At 38.2% G+C, this 17,310-nt stretch overlaps 1 protein-coding gene across 3 annotated transcripts in view; it reads right to left on the reverse strand.

Annotated features, from left to right (window-relative positions):
* The window catches only part of tmem104 (transmembrane protein 104), a 49,213-nt gene extending 32,514 nt beyond the window's left edge, over positions 1-16,699 (reverse strand). Inside the window, exons 1-9 of one of the 3 annotated variants that reach the window (XM_026916021.3) lie at positions 16,512-16,697; positions 16,315-16,411; positions 15,946-16,032; positions 12,626-12,747; positions 12,154-12,235; positions 10,701-10,800; positions 10,509-10,589; positions 3,424-3,523; positions 1,964-2,060 (exon numbers count right to left, since the gene is read on the reverse strand). In XM_026916021.3, the coding sequence (XP_026771822.1) occupies positions 1,964-2,060; positions 3,424-3,523; positions 10,509-10,589; positions 10,701-10,800; positions 12,154-12,235; positions 12,626-12,747; positions 15,946-15,990 (627 nt within the window). In that variant the 5' untranslated portion in view covers positions 15,991-16,032; positions 16,315-16,411; positions 16,512-16,697. Of the gene's footprint in view, positions 1-1,963; positions 2,061-3,423; positions 3,524-10,508; positions 10,590-10,700; positions 10,801-12,153; positions 12,236-12,625; positions 12,748-15,945; positions 16,033-16,314 lie in introns of all 3 variants that reach the window. The other 2 variants (XM_026916024.3, XM_026916020.3) reach the window with 2 other exon arrangements.
* Positions 16,700-17,310: the final 611 nt, after the last annotated feature.

The raw sequence follows: 17,310 nt of genomic DNA on the forward strand, positions 1-17,310 counted from the left end.
CAGTGATATAAAAACTTTTTTATTTTAAACAGCAGAGGTGTCAAACAGCCCTCTAAGGCTCATATCTGTTCCTATTCTAGCACATCAAATTCAGCTTAAGCCTGAGTTTTGTTTTTTAGAACAGGAGAAGGATTTGTAAACAAGCAGTTATAGGTTAAAATTAGTGATGGTCACCATTTTGTTAGAGCAGACAGCATACTATGGATTGAGAGGAGGAAGTCACAGTTCTTGCTGTAGCCTTATCTGAGGAAGACAATGATCAATAATCAATTGTTGGCTTAGGAATTTTACTTTTGCCTCATTGCACTGACCATTCTATCCGACCAACAAGAAAAAATGTAACTTGTAAGGAATATAACACTTTGAGACGTGCTGTTATAGGAAAATAATCAACGGCATGGTGATGTGACCCATTACCACAATGGGCTATTGATGACATCTTTTCATTAATTAAACAATGGCATGCTCAATTTTTTATCCATTTATAGTTACATTTAATGTTGTGGATCGTCCACAACACAGGTGATAACTTACTTTATAACAGCTTAATAAGTTAATAAGACAAAAATAGTAGCTTGTCATGTTACAGAGAAACTGCAACGCCCTCCATCCTTACGACTTTCTTGTGTCGTAAAACTTTACAGCTTTACCTCTGACTGTTACATATAAACCTTGCAGTGGCACTATTCTCCAAGCAGTGCTGTTATAAAAAATTTATCAACACATTCTGACCAATCAGCACTGAGAATTCAACAACGCTGTGGCAAATACAAATGTTAGAAACTGAGTAGCAAAGATAAATACTGCATTACTTCTAATGGACTAAAAAAAAGACTTAAAAATGAAAAGATATAGTGTGTTATGAATAATTAAAATTGATTAATATAAGAAATAATTTGCCACACCCAGCAGAGATATTTCCTTTTCTCCACTCATTCTCACTGCTAGGTCATTTTTAATGATTAGCTAAATGGCTGATTAACTGCGTGGAACATTATAATGGGCTAAGACCAATGGACGTGCCACTCTGACGAAGCTTGGTCGACTGGAATCGGACTAACTGGTAAAAGATAAAGCACATACGCATTTAGAGCACAGCACTGCGTAAGAGCCTCCACCAGATAGCTGTCGATCATAAGCAGGACTCTTAAAATAAGCTAAGCCACAGCCAAAATATATTTTTTTCAGACCGTAATCTGCTCAGGGAGGCACAGACAGACTGAACAGCTCCTGGTTCCTAAACAGACAATGCTTAAACTTTCATCAAAAGACAATGACTTATTTAAGTGTCCAAGAGGAAAAGAACTTTAATAAGACCAAAATAATAATAAAAAAAGATAAGGTAAAGGGTTCACAGACATTTCCAAGATAGCTCAGAGCATCCACTCAGGAAAACAGTTATTACTGATAAACAATATCAGCTTATAGTGTGACCTCGACTTTGCCTTCCTCTGTTTTAGATGAAACACAGACCAAAGTGATGACCACAGTATCCGCACAGTAAATAAAACTCCAGAAGATTATACAAATTACCATAATGCCCATTAGATAACATGCACTCAGTTTATCTGAGAGAGAGAAAGAGAGAAAGAGACAGAAAGACAGGAAAACAATGCATTTTCTTGGAAGCTCATGCACCCACCTTCGTCCATTTCCAAGGAAACAGAGTGAAAGAGATTCATCATTCATGACTGACGGTTGAGAGACTTAAAGCGAAGCAGGAAATGACACCAAGTTTTTCCTGCTGCACTTCTATTCTCAATTCAAGGGCACACACATCTTTACAACGTGGGGAGAGAGGCGTCTCAGGAGATTATATGGGGCTGTCTGTCTCTCTGCTTCAATCTGTCATGCACTTACTATCTTGACTCTACTTGTTCTGTGTGAGCATGTGAGACTGACAAAGAAAGACTGATACAGAAAAGAGGAGTGATATAGTGATGTGTGGGACTAAAGCACTCACGAGAAAAACTCTGTAGGCATCTTTCCGGCTCACTGGCCCCCAGCATGCCTCAGTGTCGTTGTATTTTATACTCCCAGCGCTGCAGGAGTGATTGCCACTGTAAGACACAAACTCAAAATGTTAATGCCATTAAGATAAAGTTCAATATTAGTGAGCAGCACATACAAAAAGTGCTCTCGCAATCAATGAGTGAGTATCATTGTCTACTAAATTGCTGCATTAACAGACAAAAGGAGGCAAGATTTCAATCTCTGTCATCACTCGGGACAAGCTGAGTGAGTCGACTAAATTATCTAATTCCAGCAATCTGAGTGTGCTCTTAACTCATCTCAAATCTCGCTATTTTACATTAAAGTTTCCTTAAAGAAAGTGTTGAACAGAAATAAGGGAACTGACTTCTCAATACGGATGCATCAGTATCGGTCTGACACCATGCTCATTTACATGTACTCGTAACAATACCAACACGTGATACCATGTGATACTATGTGTCATAAGCCTAGTGTACGCTGCCACACTAATGAACAGATAACACAAAATGACAGCAACATGGGCGCATTTTACCATTAAAGCAAAACAATCTGCAAACTGGGCTCTGTGAAATTATTAAGAAGAGCTACTAGAGCATCTTCACTACAAGTAAACTTATAATACACCTTATGGAGTTTAAACAATATCTTTAATAGAGAGGATGGCCAATCTGAGTGTGCAGAGTAATATCAGCATGGCCACGAATTACACGCACACAAAGGTATTCTCAAACTGTTGCATATGAGAGCAATTCAGTTCTGCGAGCACTGAGTACTGAGACACATGCACTTCTTTCCAGGGTCTATACTTTGCACGTTAGTCAAGGTGCAATTCACGGGCACCTCAGTTTTAATTACCACAATTGCTGATTCTGCTCTGCATGCTTAGATACTTTTTAAACACCATAAAATCTTAAACTTCAAACTCAGCATGAGGACTTCATTGCAGGCAGCACATAACATTTAATAGAGCTAAATAAATAGAGCTAAATAAACTGTTCCATTAGACCCTGATTGCTTAACACCATCTAAATTGCTCATTTCTGTATTGGTATTGCCAAGAACGACCGCATATTTTATCTGCCAATAATTGCTGTTCCCAGCTTACCCTTCCTCTTCTCAGCAGTCTACCACCTTCATTTTACCTTTCTTCTCCAAGAAGGTGAGGGTCAGGATCACCCAAGGGTAATGGTGACATCTTAAGACAGAGACTTGAAAAGTGCCACCTTAGGCTAGGTCCTTTAGAGAATTTTATTTATAGGATTTTGGGCTATGGGTTTCTGTGCAGTAAAAAGATGTCTGGGAGCCAAACAATAAAGGTCAAATGTGAAGAGCCACAGGAGGCAGTCATATACGCCCAGTGAGGCTGTCAGATTTGCAAAGGTAGGCTGTGGTGTTTGGTGGGGAGTGTGAGGAATTGGCTGAACTCACCAGGCCACTTCCATCAAGGACACGGGCACAGCAGCGGCATAGATGGCCAAGTCTCCATACAGGTATACAATGAGGCAGATGTAGAACATATTGACGCCAACTGTAGAGTAACAACAAACAGGGAAAATGATGTTAATCCACAGGTTGATAACATTCACAGCAAGCCAGACTGGTGGGTTTTTTTTGTTTTGTTTTTTTTCACACGACAACCTTTTTAGACAACCTGCCTAATTTCCCAACTGATTGACATTGCAAATGACCATACTGTACAGTGGACTGTTTTCAAACCGATCACTGTGTTTCTCCAAAAAATCTCCTTGTAATCACAGACTGTTTCCTCACTGAAAGTGCTTCTATTTGGAGGTGCAAATAGTCAGTTATTGTTATCAGCAAGAGGTTTATAGTTCTGGCCATCTATGAGACTTGGTTGGCAATTGTGGTTACAAAATAAGCATGGCTAGGAACAAACATTATGCGTGAGCACGCTCTCCTAAATTCTGTATCTGCTTGATTTGGTAGGCACTTGAGCCATCTTTTTGCATAAAATTATAATTTTTTCTTTTTAACATCCAGTATGGCTGCATAGGTTTTTTTGTGTGTATATATCTGTATCTAATATCTTCCCTGACACCAACTACTCACCAAATTAAACTTTTAGCCATAACCTTTGTACAGTGTCAGCATACATCACCCCTGACCTTCTTATCTGGAGCTGTCCAACCCAGTGGAATTTATTTTGAGACGCAGTAGGCACCTAGTGCTAAAATATATTAAATGTTCAAAAAATATGAACCCTCTCATGAAATTTCTTCACCATAGTGCAATCTTTCCTCACCACTGGGAATATTAATCATTCTAATTAAGAAAGTAATGACTTTTTGATAAACTCTCCTTTGCTCTTCTCTTCCTCATGCCTGACCGGCCCTCGCTGCCTCCATCCATCCATCCCTCGCAGTGCACATGCCAAACCAAGACACCGAGAGCTGCTGAGACGGAGACGAACTCTGTATCGGACATCCATCAAGTACTCGAGCTTGTGAGGTTCTCCTACAGCACTGCTGGCCTCATCAGCTCATTCATTACTGCCAAGCAAATTAGAGCTTACAGTCCATTAACGCTAAATGAAAAAGCTAACATTATACCCTTTTTACAGGTTTGATAGATGTAGCTTTTGCCAGAGGAAAAAAAGGGCGACGCTGCCACCTGTTTCCCACCAATCATCTAAGATGAGTGAAGGGGGAAAATGAATTCTAACGTGCCAAGTCACACACCATATTGTAATCCATAGTTATTACATACCCGTTGAATGTGCATGAAACCATTCTGGACATGTTTATTAAAGCATTCACAAAAATATCTAAACTGGTACTGAAAATTTTAAGGTTTTTCCTCTTTTAGCAAAAAACGTGCTCAAGAGCAAGAGGAGCTGCTGAAACAGAATTGCTTTAAGCCATTTAAGCCAATTAGTTTTTACAGCTCTCTCAGTGTCACCCTGCATTAAGTTTAAAGTTGAGATACTAAAAAGAAGTCAATAGGTAAAGACTTTATTTCAAGAAACAGCGCTTGGGGCTTGAACATTAAATCTCTACAAGGCGTAAGCTATGGTTATACTGGACAGATTTAGATAGACAAGCCCTGTTTATTTGTCACTGTTCACTGTGCAAAAGTGCAATTAGTCTTTTCAAGACTGCAAAAGTAAGTAAGGTTTCCATGTAAATGACAGGGAAGCCATGCAGCGGTCTTAAAGATAATGACCAGTACTGGGTTCAGTGTAATTAGTATGACATGTAGTTTCTCTGTTTAGAATCTCATCATGAGGCAGTCACATTCAGTTCATCATTTCATTTTTCCATATAAAGACAATGCAGAGGGAAAAGGAAGAATCCTCCACCCCTATTCAACTGGCATTAGGTTCTTATCTCTAATAAAATATCTGCATTGCTCCCTTGTGATAAAACTACCACCTTCAGACAGACATGAATCAACACGAAGTCTTCCCCCAGATCTGGATCTTTGGACCACACATGCAACATGACCACATTAAAGGACCAAGAAATTACTGACACTAATCTACTTTGTAGCATATGCAAAGGTAAAGCGAGACTGTATGCTGGATTAATATACCTTCAATATAACAGCCAAGTGAACAAAATCTATTAATTGATTTATTTTAAATGCTACAATTCATAGCAACCATTCTGTAAGCCTCTTCTAAAAAGTCCATTTCATTATATCCACAGAGTGTTTAGCAGTTTGCATGAGACGGAAACTAATTTCGACATACAGGATTTTTCTAATGCAACAGGCACCATTTGAAGAAAAGCAGACAGTAATCTGCTTTTCTGCATCTTTCTTAGAGGAGGAGGGAGAGTTTTCCAAATAGACTTAAAAACGTATTATTTTCAACTGGCCAATCGTTGTCAACAAAAAAGATTATATACACACAGCAGACCAGCACAGAAAAAAAGCACAAAACTGCTGTCAGTACCTCTGCTTTCTCTCTCTCTCTCAGATACAGGCTCAATAAGACCCTTTACTAAAACTCACAGCTCCTTCACAAAGATAAAATCTCACAGGAAGGCTCGTCTTAAGCCATGTTTGGATGGGATGAGGTTTACGTGGCAAAATGGGATAATTCCATCATTTGAAGGTGCTACAGTGTGATTTCATTCCCGTCTAGATGGGCAATGTTTTTCTCCATCCTCCCCTAAGCAAAATTTCCCTGAATTACCAGCAATGGTGGTCTGATCATATTAGTCCCGTCTGGATGGACATCTCAGATTTTACATGCATATGTCATCTCTTGCTTTATATGGCTGCTGCTACTCACTGTATTTATTCGTCTTTGTCTGCGGGGAAAAAGAAAACATTTCTGGTAAACATGAAATGACGGATGCTCTAGAAGAGTCTCTAAAACTTTTAGTTGCTATCACTTTATGTATGCACTGTCTTGACTAGCAGTATGTTAGAAAGAATAAGAAGTTATGTTAGAATATAGAACAATACCATCATTGTAGCATCCTATGTATAAATTCATGAACCAAAAATATGAACATATCTGTGATGCAAACATCCAGGCCCATGGGTGTTCAAAACTTGCTCTTCCCATGTTGCACCTGTTTGAATGCAATGAATGAATTTTATAATTTCATTATTTATAGAAATATTTTATTACAGACATTGTCCTTAAAAACTAATCCCATCCGGAAAGGGCTGTTCTTTTGCTCTTCATATACAGATATTGCAACAGAAGTAGAAGCATAGTCTGAGAAAATTAAACAAAAGTAAAACGTGCAGTCAGGGAACAGCTTAAGAGAAAAGAGAAAGAAATAAGGCCTGAACACATGTCTGTGTTGAGATCATTTCCTCAGGTTAGTTTGAGTCTGGGAGAAGCCCAAGCCTGTGGGCCTACAGCATCACATCATTAACTCCTACAGGCTGAGGCCGCTTAGGATCAAGTGACCATCTGATTGTCTTTCTCTGCTCGACCCCTTATCACCAGGGGCTCCAACATGGTCCAGCAGTCTTTGCCTTTGCTTAAACAAAAGGTCCATTAATTCACTGGAACTTTAAGTACTTTTCCTCTCACAACAAAGGTGTACACACCACATGATATATACACCATACAACTTTTCTGTGGGGTGAAAAACTACATAACCTTCCCTCTGAAATAAAGGCCTGCCACAATTGCACTCTATGGTGCAGTGAAATTGCCCATTTTATTTTATCTACAGTCTCTAGCTAGGGGATAGATCTTGTTGATGCACCTATAATGGAGACTGTCTCTAGCACATCTTTAGGGAGATGAATGAGTGCTGGCATGATTTCTGGAACTACTGCATAAAGCAGACGGAAGACAATACACACTCAATGCCATCTTCCTCAATCTTCCTTTCTGATCTTGTTTTGCAGCGGGCTATGCTCCCTTCCAGGTCATTTATGGTTAAAGAAGTTGAGCCCGGCCCTACTGGGAAAGGTTTTATCTCCTTGGCCAATCGATACTGTCGTGCTTGGGCACCTGGGTGAGGATGAAGCGGTCAGTTCACTCTGTCCAGCGTGGGAAAAGGTTAGAGCATCAACACTTCAGGCTTTAATAGAATAATGTAGACAAGTGGCGGAGTGAGAGACTGGCGCTCTGAGAAAGCTCAGCCCTCCTGCTAAAAGTGCAGACTGTGTGTGTGCGTGTGTGTGTGTGTGTGTGTGTGTGTGTGTGTGTGAGGGTACACAAGTGTGAAACAACTGCACCACCTAGTGGATAATGTATACAATCAGGAGGAAACAGTACGGCCTGGATGGGAAGGCACTGCAAGTATCTGACACTTTTTTGCGAAGATGCCAGAAGCAATGCTGGTGAGATATTACATAGTTGCACGAGAGTGTCGAGTCAGCTGTTGGCTAACTGGACTATCATAACAAAGTGAAAGAAAGCCAGAGTTCTGAATCTGTTGCGAAAAGAATACACCTGCAAAATAGATTGCATCAATCTGGGCCTCAAGGTGAATGTCATTCTCCTTCTAATTAAGATTTCCATTATCCTGGCTTTCAGTCTCTACCTGCATCTTTCCCACACCGGTGCAGCACGTAGATAAAAGATTAAACTAGGCACCAATGGTGTGCGAGTCTGTAATTAAAACCAAAGGCAATTTAACTCTCTTTAATTATATTCCATTAGCAGTTGAGAGCTCTTCTCAGTACAACTAAAATTTGGAGGAAAACAGAGACTATGTATGACCTTCAGTACCTACTGTGATTTAACAGAAAGGTTTAACACCTAAACTAATTGCTTTAAATGTTATTCCACATCTTAATGTGCTTATCACAACTCAGATTCACAGAGTACACAAAACTAAAAGGTGAAAACTCAGTGTGAATTAAAAAAAAATGTAGCTGATTTTGCTTTATATACAAAGCTTCAATTTTTTTAGGGTGTCTGCTGACAATCTGTAGTAGAGCTGCAAAAAATAATACTTTACTAGTCAATTATTATTTGAAATTGGTTAATCAGCTTAAATGTGGCTTGTAAATGAGAACAGCTATAATAAACAATAATTTTGGTTTTTTTTTTCATCTACTGTTTTTTCAGTAATATAATGTAAAGCAAAACTGTTACAAACAACTTAACATAATTTTACACCTTGTTACTTTTCTAAATAATCTCTAATTATTATTCCCTGTTACAATAACAACCTGCTTAAATTACAAATAAGGAATTTATTTTAAACATTCGCACAAGAAACTTGACGATTTTGGATTTAAATGGATCTTTCTCCCTACTGCTTTACAAAAATCACAGACGTCATCATTAATCTTAACAAGCCAAAAATTAAACAGGCTAAAAACTAAAAATTAGCCTTAACCGCCTCATTAAACACTGAAATTGCTAAACATATTTTACTACTACATCAAAAATATATATATATATGAAGCCCCTTGAATGAAACACATATGAACCTATAACATCAACCATTTAGTATATCTCACTCACCAAGCAGGAGTTTCTGGCTGCTTTCGTTTTTAATGATTATACATTATCGATGTGCTGTTATGACAAGCATATCCACTTTGTATCATGTTTTTACTTTTTTTAATTGAACTATTAGTGTTTAAGGTATTGCTTTATTAATTCCTCATTTGTTGCTGCCATGAGAGAGAGAGAGAGAGAGAGAGAGAGAGAGAGGCTCTCGCACTCATGGTCATGTTCACATTCGCATTCGGTCAGATGGCTCTGTTCAGTTTATTATAAGTTCGAAGCCTGCACAGTGCAAGCGAAATCCACTGAATTGTGGTTTTTTTTGTGTGTGTGTTCTTTAAACGGCGTCAGTGTTGGGCATGAAAACAGTTTTGTGCACAGTAGTCTATGCACAAGCCTATGCACTCCTGTATTTCTGTTAATGGTGAAGTAAACAAATTACACAAATATAAAAATCCAGACAGATCATTTTTCATAATTGACATTATCCATTATTTAGATTAATCGACGCAGCCCTCAATCTGCAGACCTAAGTGTTTTTTTTTCTGTGTATATCTGGCTACATTAAGAAAAAACAGCTGCTTTTTTACTACAGCAATGTCAAAATGGCAAATCTTACAAATATTGATCTGTATATAGAGAGAAAAGTAATGATGCAAAAGGAATGATTTTACTGACAAAAAAAAGCATCACTACATTTGAAGTAAGACACACCATCCTACTGTTAGACCGCTTTGACTCAAGAAAGACTAAAGTGAAACTGAAATTCAAACACATTTTTTTCACATTGTGAGCAGTGGGGCAATGGTGACTACTATGTTCTATTACTACTATAGCCAATGGTCTACTGGTCTACTGATCAGAAGGTTCTAAGTTCAAATCCCATCACCACCAAGCTGCCACTGTTGGGTTCTTGAGCAAGGCCCATAATCCTCATCTGCTCTGCTCAATTCCTTGCCTAAAATAATGTGTCAAAGTAACTTATGTAAATGTAATGTATTACAAACAGCAAAAACAGCATATGGGGAAGCAGGACTTTGATTTTATTCATCAAAATATGATTGGCTGTGAAGTGGCCATTCCAAAACATACACTGAGCCAGATCTAGATGCTAGCCTGTAGTCAATCATACCAGAAGTGACACAGTATTTACTTGAGCCTGTACATGCAGCCAGGAACAGAAGTGGACTCAACTGCAGAGGCCAAAGTTTGTGTTCATCCCTGCCAGCATCTCGTCTTACAATCGTAAATTATTGGTTATTATCTTTTTTTAAAAAAAATCCCTACAGTGACACAGTCAAAAATAAACAAAGTGAAAAAGTTCGGTTTTAATTTCAGATTGTCCTGAAGAGCTGAGGCAATTCTCTGTTGCTCTGTGAACTCCAGGCAACCAGAACACAGAACATAACTCATGCCTTTTGTTAAAAACAGAACCAAGTGCACAGATCATGTATTATTTACAGTTAATGAGCTAATGTACCTTTGAGTGGCAAAATGAGGCAGAGGCTTTAATATTTGAAAAACACTAGAGGGATAAATATCAAGTATTCTTCACCAGCTTTTCCTCAAAAAGTAAAAAATGTGTGGAAACGTGTGGAAGCATAAAAATTCTTACCTTTATTGAAAAACAGGGAGGCCATTTGTCCCATCTCAACTCTCTCCACAATATCAAAATGATCCACTGACCCTGCACGCTCTCACCATCGAAACAAAAATAAAATTAAAAACAAAAATAAAAACAAAATTTCAATGCCAAAGTACCTACAAACAGGAAGAAGTGAAGGTTACAAATAAGCCAAATACTCACGAACGGAGAGAATCGGTCGAGTCTCCACTGGATTTGACCGCCCCCTGCAGGTGACCTCCTCATCATCCGAGTAGTCAGAACTAGAGTCACTGCTATTGATCTGGTGAGAAGAGAAACAAAACTGAATCCCTTAATCCATTGTCCTATAGAAATGAGTTATGTATCATTTCCAGTCATTTCCATTTTTTGATGATGATTGAGAGCGCTGTCTAACACATCGTTCCAAATGCGCTAAGATCTGATGACTGTGAAGGTCACAGCATATGATTTATAGAATTTTCATATTCCCATCAGGATAGAAATGCTTCATCATTGGATAAAGACCATCAGTCAGAATACGCTTCCCTCTAAATGTACATGTATATCCAAACCATTGCAGCAAAATGCCCCCACAGCATAACAGCATAACAAATTCATTTGTCACCTGCCTGTAAGTAACTGTTGAATACAATCTTAGGAAAAAGAAAAAAAAAAAAGGGCAGTTCTCCTGGGGGTACACTCAAGTTTTCTGTAGGTGCCTACAATGTTTCCTCATCAGAAAGGTTCCAAACTAGAAGCCTTTTAGGAAGCTAAAAAGCCTTAACTATACAAAAACATTGTAAATTAAATTTTCATTTTTATTGTTTTCTAAGTAAAGTTAGTTCATTTGTTATCTAGCATAACAAAAATTGGTACATCACTTACACATTAAAAGTTAAATAATGGTTCTTTAATCTAAGCTATTACATATAGCTAGTGTGCTAGCATTACCCCAAGCAAACATCATTGTAGTAGATATAGATAGATATATAAATTACTGTATTAAATTAAACATGGATTGAACAAACTGACACTACACTGAGGGGATACCAGTGCAGCAGCTGAATTTGACCAACATAATCTAGGTAACTAGCTCAATGCTGTAACTGGGATGGAGTCCTCAAGGGTCCTTTTATAAAGACCACAGACACAACACCTGAAAATGTCTTGAAGGGAAACCTACAGTGTTTTGAAGTGTCCTACACTGAAGCACATGCGTCTACCTCAATCCCTCTAGGATAATCCCAAGCACAAAAATAAACAAACAAAAAAAAACTTAAACATATGTATTAAAAAAAAGGAACAATGAAGCATATCTGGCAAGGGAGACAAAGCTCCTGTTAAGTGGAACAGAGATGATGTACAAGAGCTGTTGCTCACTTCACTGACAGATGCTCAGACTGAGTCATACCAGCTTCAGCAGAAAATTAAGGGCAAAGAAACTACTACTTTTTTCACGCACAATTAATCTATTACTGTACACTGACTTTGGCATTAGTACCCAGGGCATTTCCTGTTAGATCAATAGAGACCTGCAAAGAACTTAAAAGAGCTGAGAACAGTGTGTATGACTAAATGTGTATGAGAACAGTATGTGTATGACTGAAAGAAAATGTCCAGGCTGTATTTGCTGTATCAGACATCACTCACGCACCTCTTCCTGCTCTCTCCTCTTCCAGCGTAGCTGGGCGTTGGCTGCAGCCATGGCCTCGATCACAAATGTAGTGGTCATGTAACTGAGAGCAGGCAAGAAGAAAAGAGCAAACACTATAAGACTGGATTCCCAGTGACATGTAAGTAATTAATTACTTACCTAATTGTCAAAAAAATTTGATCAATTAAGACAGCTTAAATATTTAAGACAGGGTAAAAATATGGTCTTTTCAATATTACTGTGAAACTCAAATCTGAATGTGCTTTTAGGCTCCTCAGAATATAAGACCTCTAACATGAGAAAAATAAAAGCAACAAAACAACTGAAATATGTTTCCCCACATAGACTTGCATTTATCCAGTGGCTATTTTAACTTTAACAGTGTCAGAGCAGAGCAGCGCTGCTCCCTCAAAACACCCATACAAGTGCATTAAAGCTCTTATAGGTGATTATATACACTTACAGCACCTACCTCATGAAAGCCAAAAAGGAGATGAGCGCCAGGCTTACAACCCAACCAGCAGTGGCGAAGGCTTTGGGCATGGTTAGAGCACCAGTGCCCACGATTATGTTGAACATGTACACCAAGCCAACCTGTAGGTGCACACGCGCACACACACACACGCACAAAGAGCAGTAGGGCTTGAAAATATGATTATGTATCAGCAAAAAAAAAAAAATGCTATCAAAATACAGCACTATAACTATGATGCCAGTATCTACTCATGTATCAAATTCGGTGATAAAGAATGTAGCATCTTAATACTCTCCGTAATGACGAAGCATTTCCTAAGAAGGCTTAATTGTGCTGCATCACAGAGAAAATGAGTAAACAGTGAATAGTTTACAGTGAATGCCATTACAAGTCTCTATAAAGTGACTCACATACAGTGAGCTACATCTTGTGTGCAAAGTCTGTTTCAGTTCTCTATTATGTTTTGGACAAAAAAAATAAAGAGTTTCAGTCCCAAAATGAAATACATGTATTTGTGGCAATTTTGGTTATTCATGCTCTTTAAATATATTTAATCACAGGCATGTGTAAGGATACACATAGATTTACGCAAATATATTCCTAATTTTTTTTTTTTTTTTTTTTGTATATAAACAAAAGAATATTATTTTTGTCAAAATGCTCTACCCATAAGAAAAAAACAGAATACCACAGGATTAAAGAAATCTACTGAGTTATTTCATGCATTGGATTTAGGGCAAATCCAATCCCTAGCACTGAGACATTCTTGAGATCCTGCTGATGTCAGTTCCTTTAAAGCCTTTTGCTATAGCAAAGACCTTTTCGCAAAGTATGCAGCTACTGGTTTTTGTCATCTGTGCAAAAACATGCATGTGCTTTGTATTCAGACCTTAGCACTTCCTCTTTCCTAGTTGATGAATAAGTAACTTGAGTTAGTGGTTTAAATCACATGCTTCACCTGATACTTTTGCTCAGACTGACATGAGATCGGACTGAACTCAGCCTCTGATACTGTTTATGAAGAAAGTCAGAATATCAAAGTGTTTACTTCTGGGGCAGTGCTGGTTCAATGGTTAAGGCTCTGGGTTACTGATCAGAAGGTCAGGGGTTCAAGCTCCAGCTGCAACTATTGAGCCCTTGAGCAATGGGACCTTTAACCCTCTCAGCTCCCGTATCATGGGAGGCAGTATCGGGGCTGACTCTGAGCTCTGACACCATGTGAAGAAAAGAATTTCACTTTAATGTAATGTATAGGTGACAAATAAAAATTACATACTGAATACTACATAACAGTTATAGCTCTATAACTGAGGTTTTGTTACATTACGTTGGCTATGGATAAGAACTGGTCAGGCAAACCTACAATTTAGTGCTGACGCAGACTTCTTGGGTTCAAAAGAGAAACAGAACATAGAAATGACATCTTCTGTGGCATCATTTCCAGTGAACACCACAGCAACTGTCATTATTTATTTGGGTTAGAACAGGACACTGAGCCCTACACCCTAATCTCTACAAAATCATGTATAGTATTCTGGACACCCAAACCAGAGGGTCTGTGAGTTCTTTGTGTGGGACAGTGGTGGAAATCACATCCCGCCATCATCAAAGGTATTAAACTTTGAGTGTTTTGATAGTTTGTGGATTGATATTTTCCTCAGTTAGAAGAATCCCTGTCCTAGGGCACACAAATTAGATTCTATGAGGATTCTTGATATTCCCCACTATGCTTTTGGACATGGCTAGAAAACAGCAAAATATTTCACAATATAGTGAATAGTTTTGAGTTCACTGACTTTGTGAAGTCACACAACACATAGATAATAATGACACAGTAATAACATGCATTAAAGCAAGACACTAAAGATAGAAATAACAATTTTGAGTACATCAGTGATTTTTTTCAGATTTCTTGGAGAAATATCTTCTCTTCAACTGTAGTAATAACATATTAAAACTCAACAGAAAAATGTTTTTTTTTGGGGTTTTTTTTGTCCACTCGTGACCACAGAATTATCTGACACTTAGCATCTTTAGCCCTATTCGAATGGAATTATATTTACACGGGATCCTGGGGCAATTTCCAATTTTACAGATGCTCCCCTGTGATTTTATTTCTGTCTGGATCAGCCATATCCGTGTTTTTCTCCATCCTCCTCTGAGAAAATGACAGGCAGAATTACCTGCTGTTTTTCAGCAAACTCAGTGATAATTTTACTCCTGTCTGGATACACGTCTGTGATTTTCTATGCAGATGTTGCCTCACGTTGGAAAAAAAGATGCTTAACTGCTGCTACTTGCCATATTTAGCCTCACAGCACGCATATCAGTGCCCCTCCCCCACGTTAAACACTTCCTAAGTTGCCAAATGAAAATGGATACTTCTTGCATACTTTGTGATTACTGTATTTTCAAACTGTTACTGGAAATTAAGTGAAAACTGAAATGAGAGCCAGCGTCTCATCTCTACTCCAGTGCCTCTTTGACCACCATGTTGTGAATGAAGTGTGATCATATAGCCAAGTGACACAGACATCCAGGTTCGTAGAAAATATAACCCGCTAGAAATTCACTTCTCCTGTGGTCATTTTATTGCTGTACAGATTATAGAGTTTTATCGCTGAAGAGACGTGATTTAAAAAAAATAATAAATAAATAAATAAAACGCATTACAGGCCTCCCTGATAAACTAATCCAATCTGAATAGGGCTTTTGAAGAAAGCTTAAGCTCCAGCCACTCAGCACAATCACGTCATTTCATACATCCCTGAAAAGCTTGTTTCCTGATCTACTAGATCGGAAAAACTTTAAATGACATTTTTACTTTTTTTTTTCTTTCTTTTTTTAAATCTGATTCGTTCAAAATATCAGGAACCAAAAACCTCAATTTCTAGATGACCTACATTCAAGAACATCTTACATTTTTGTTATTAAATAAAGGGATATTACAGAGAAACTTCCTAAAATGTTGCTTCCTGTTGGATTGTTGGGTTTGATATAGAAAAGTGGCAAAACAAAAAATTAGAACAGTGCATTGTGTTTCCCTGATTAAAAAAAATAAATAAATGACATTTTGATATATACTTTTTCGATCGTATTTGACATTTTGATATACACTTTTTCTATTAAAAAAAAAAGACTATTCATCATCTCCTTGTGTCTTGTCTTAATGAGGAACTACAGACAATAAACAAAATCCTGACAGACATAAAAACCTAACAGATAAACTCTGAGGAGAAAGAGCTCAAATTAAGAATCTCTCTTTTTCAGTATTTTAAAACTTGTGGAAAGAGATGTAGCTTCATTGAAACACTTACAAAAGGGGAGTATGGCTCTCCTGTCTCTGTAATGCCACCAGCCATGTTGTCAAAGTGTTCAAACACAACACAATTCACAGAGGATACCTGCAGAAACGTCAATATTAGTTAGTTAAGTATTTAGTTTGGAAATTTAATGTGTAAAGTCCTAACACTGTGTCCACACACTGACAAGCAAAATAAGCAATACGTTACACAAAAACACACTCTGTGGTCAAAACAAGTTCAAGTGTCCTGTAAAAGCTCAACAACTCAAACTACACAGCTAGCATGCAGACTAGCTAGCTAACTTCCACTATATTTGATATACAAGCATTATATATCATTACATTTATATATATTTAGTGTTAATTTAGGACAAGCACTCACCCGGTGCTTCCTGACAGCTGTGCTAATTCACTTACTGCACAGCTCATCAAATCCGCTGCTACGTCGCCAACTGGCTAGTCATGGGTTAGCATGATAGCTAACGAGATACACAAAAACAAATGTATAAAATATAAAAAGTGGCCTTCGTGTGGCCTAATATCCAACAATGGGTCAGCACTATCAAGTAACAATCTTACAAGCACATGTCAGGCGAGTAGAGACTAAAAAGCGCTGTATATAGTTCGCCATATTTCCGGCAGCTAGCGAGTTTCTCTAAACAGCCGCTCGAGCTGAAGCGGAGAGCATTCAGGCTAGCCGCGCAAACCCACACCGCGCATGCGCAACCGATAGGCCAAGTCAATATCCGCATGCTATGGTAATAAAAGCGTTACAGCATAAAAATAGTATAAACTATACATACAGGTGACAAATTAAAAGGGAAACTGGTGGCTCTGTAATGCTGTAGGACATTCTGCTGCCACGGTTTGGGTGCATATTAATACATAGTTATTCTGACTGAGCACTTTTAAAGCGTGATGATGAAAAGTTTGTATCCTGATGGGAGGGGTCTCTTCCAGGTAGACCACGCCCCCCCCTGCAGGTCACGAGGGCTCACTGAACAGTTTGATGAGTATGATGTAAATCATGTGCTCTGGCCTTCACAGCAATCAGATCTCAAGACATATGAGGGATTTTGTTTAATAGTTTAATAGTTTTCTTATTGAAAACCAGTTACAACACGACTTAAATGTTGTTTGCCTCCCCACTGACAAGCTTGTTCCTTTGAATATGGCTCAGTAACGTGTCTAAATTCTTTACTATTAGTCATGAAAGGTTCAGGCTCACATACAAGGATCTGGCTGTTAATGTCAGTGGGATCCAGCTATCACAAGTCTTAAAACAGGAAACATAATAGAAATTAGAGTGGGAAAATAACAACAGATTCCATTTAAAAAATCCTTCAAGAGACATTAAAAGTTCTTAGAGGAATGTGGA

This window comes from Pangasianodon hypophthalmus, chromosome 13, assembly GCF_027358585.1.
Source record: "Pangasianodon hypophthalmus isolate fPanHyp1 chromosome 13, fPanHyp1.pri, whole genome shotgun sequence".
Lineage (NCBI taxonomy): Eukaryota > Metazoa > Chordata > Actinopteri > Siluriformes > Pangasiidae > Pangasianodon > Pangasianodon hypophthalmus.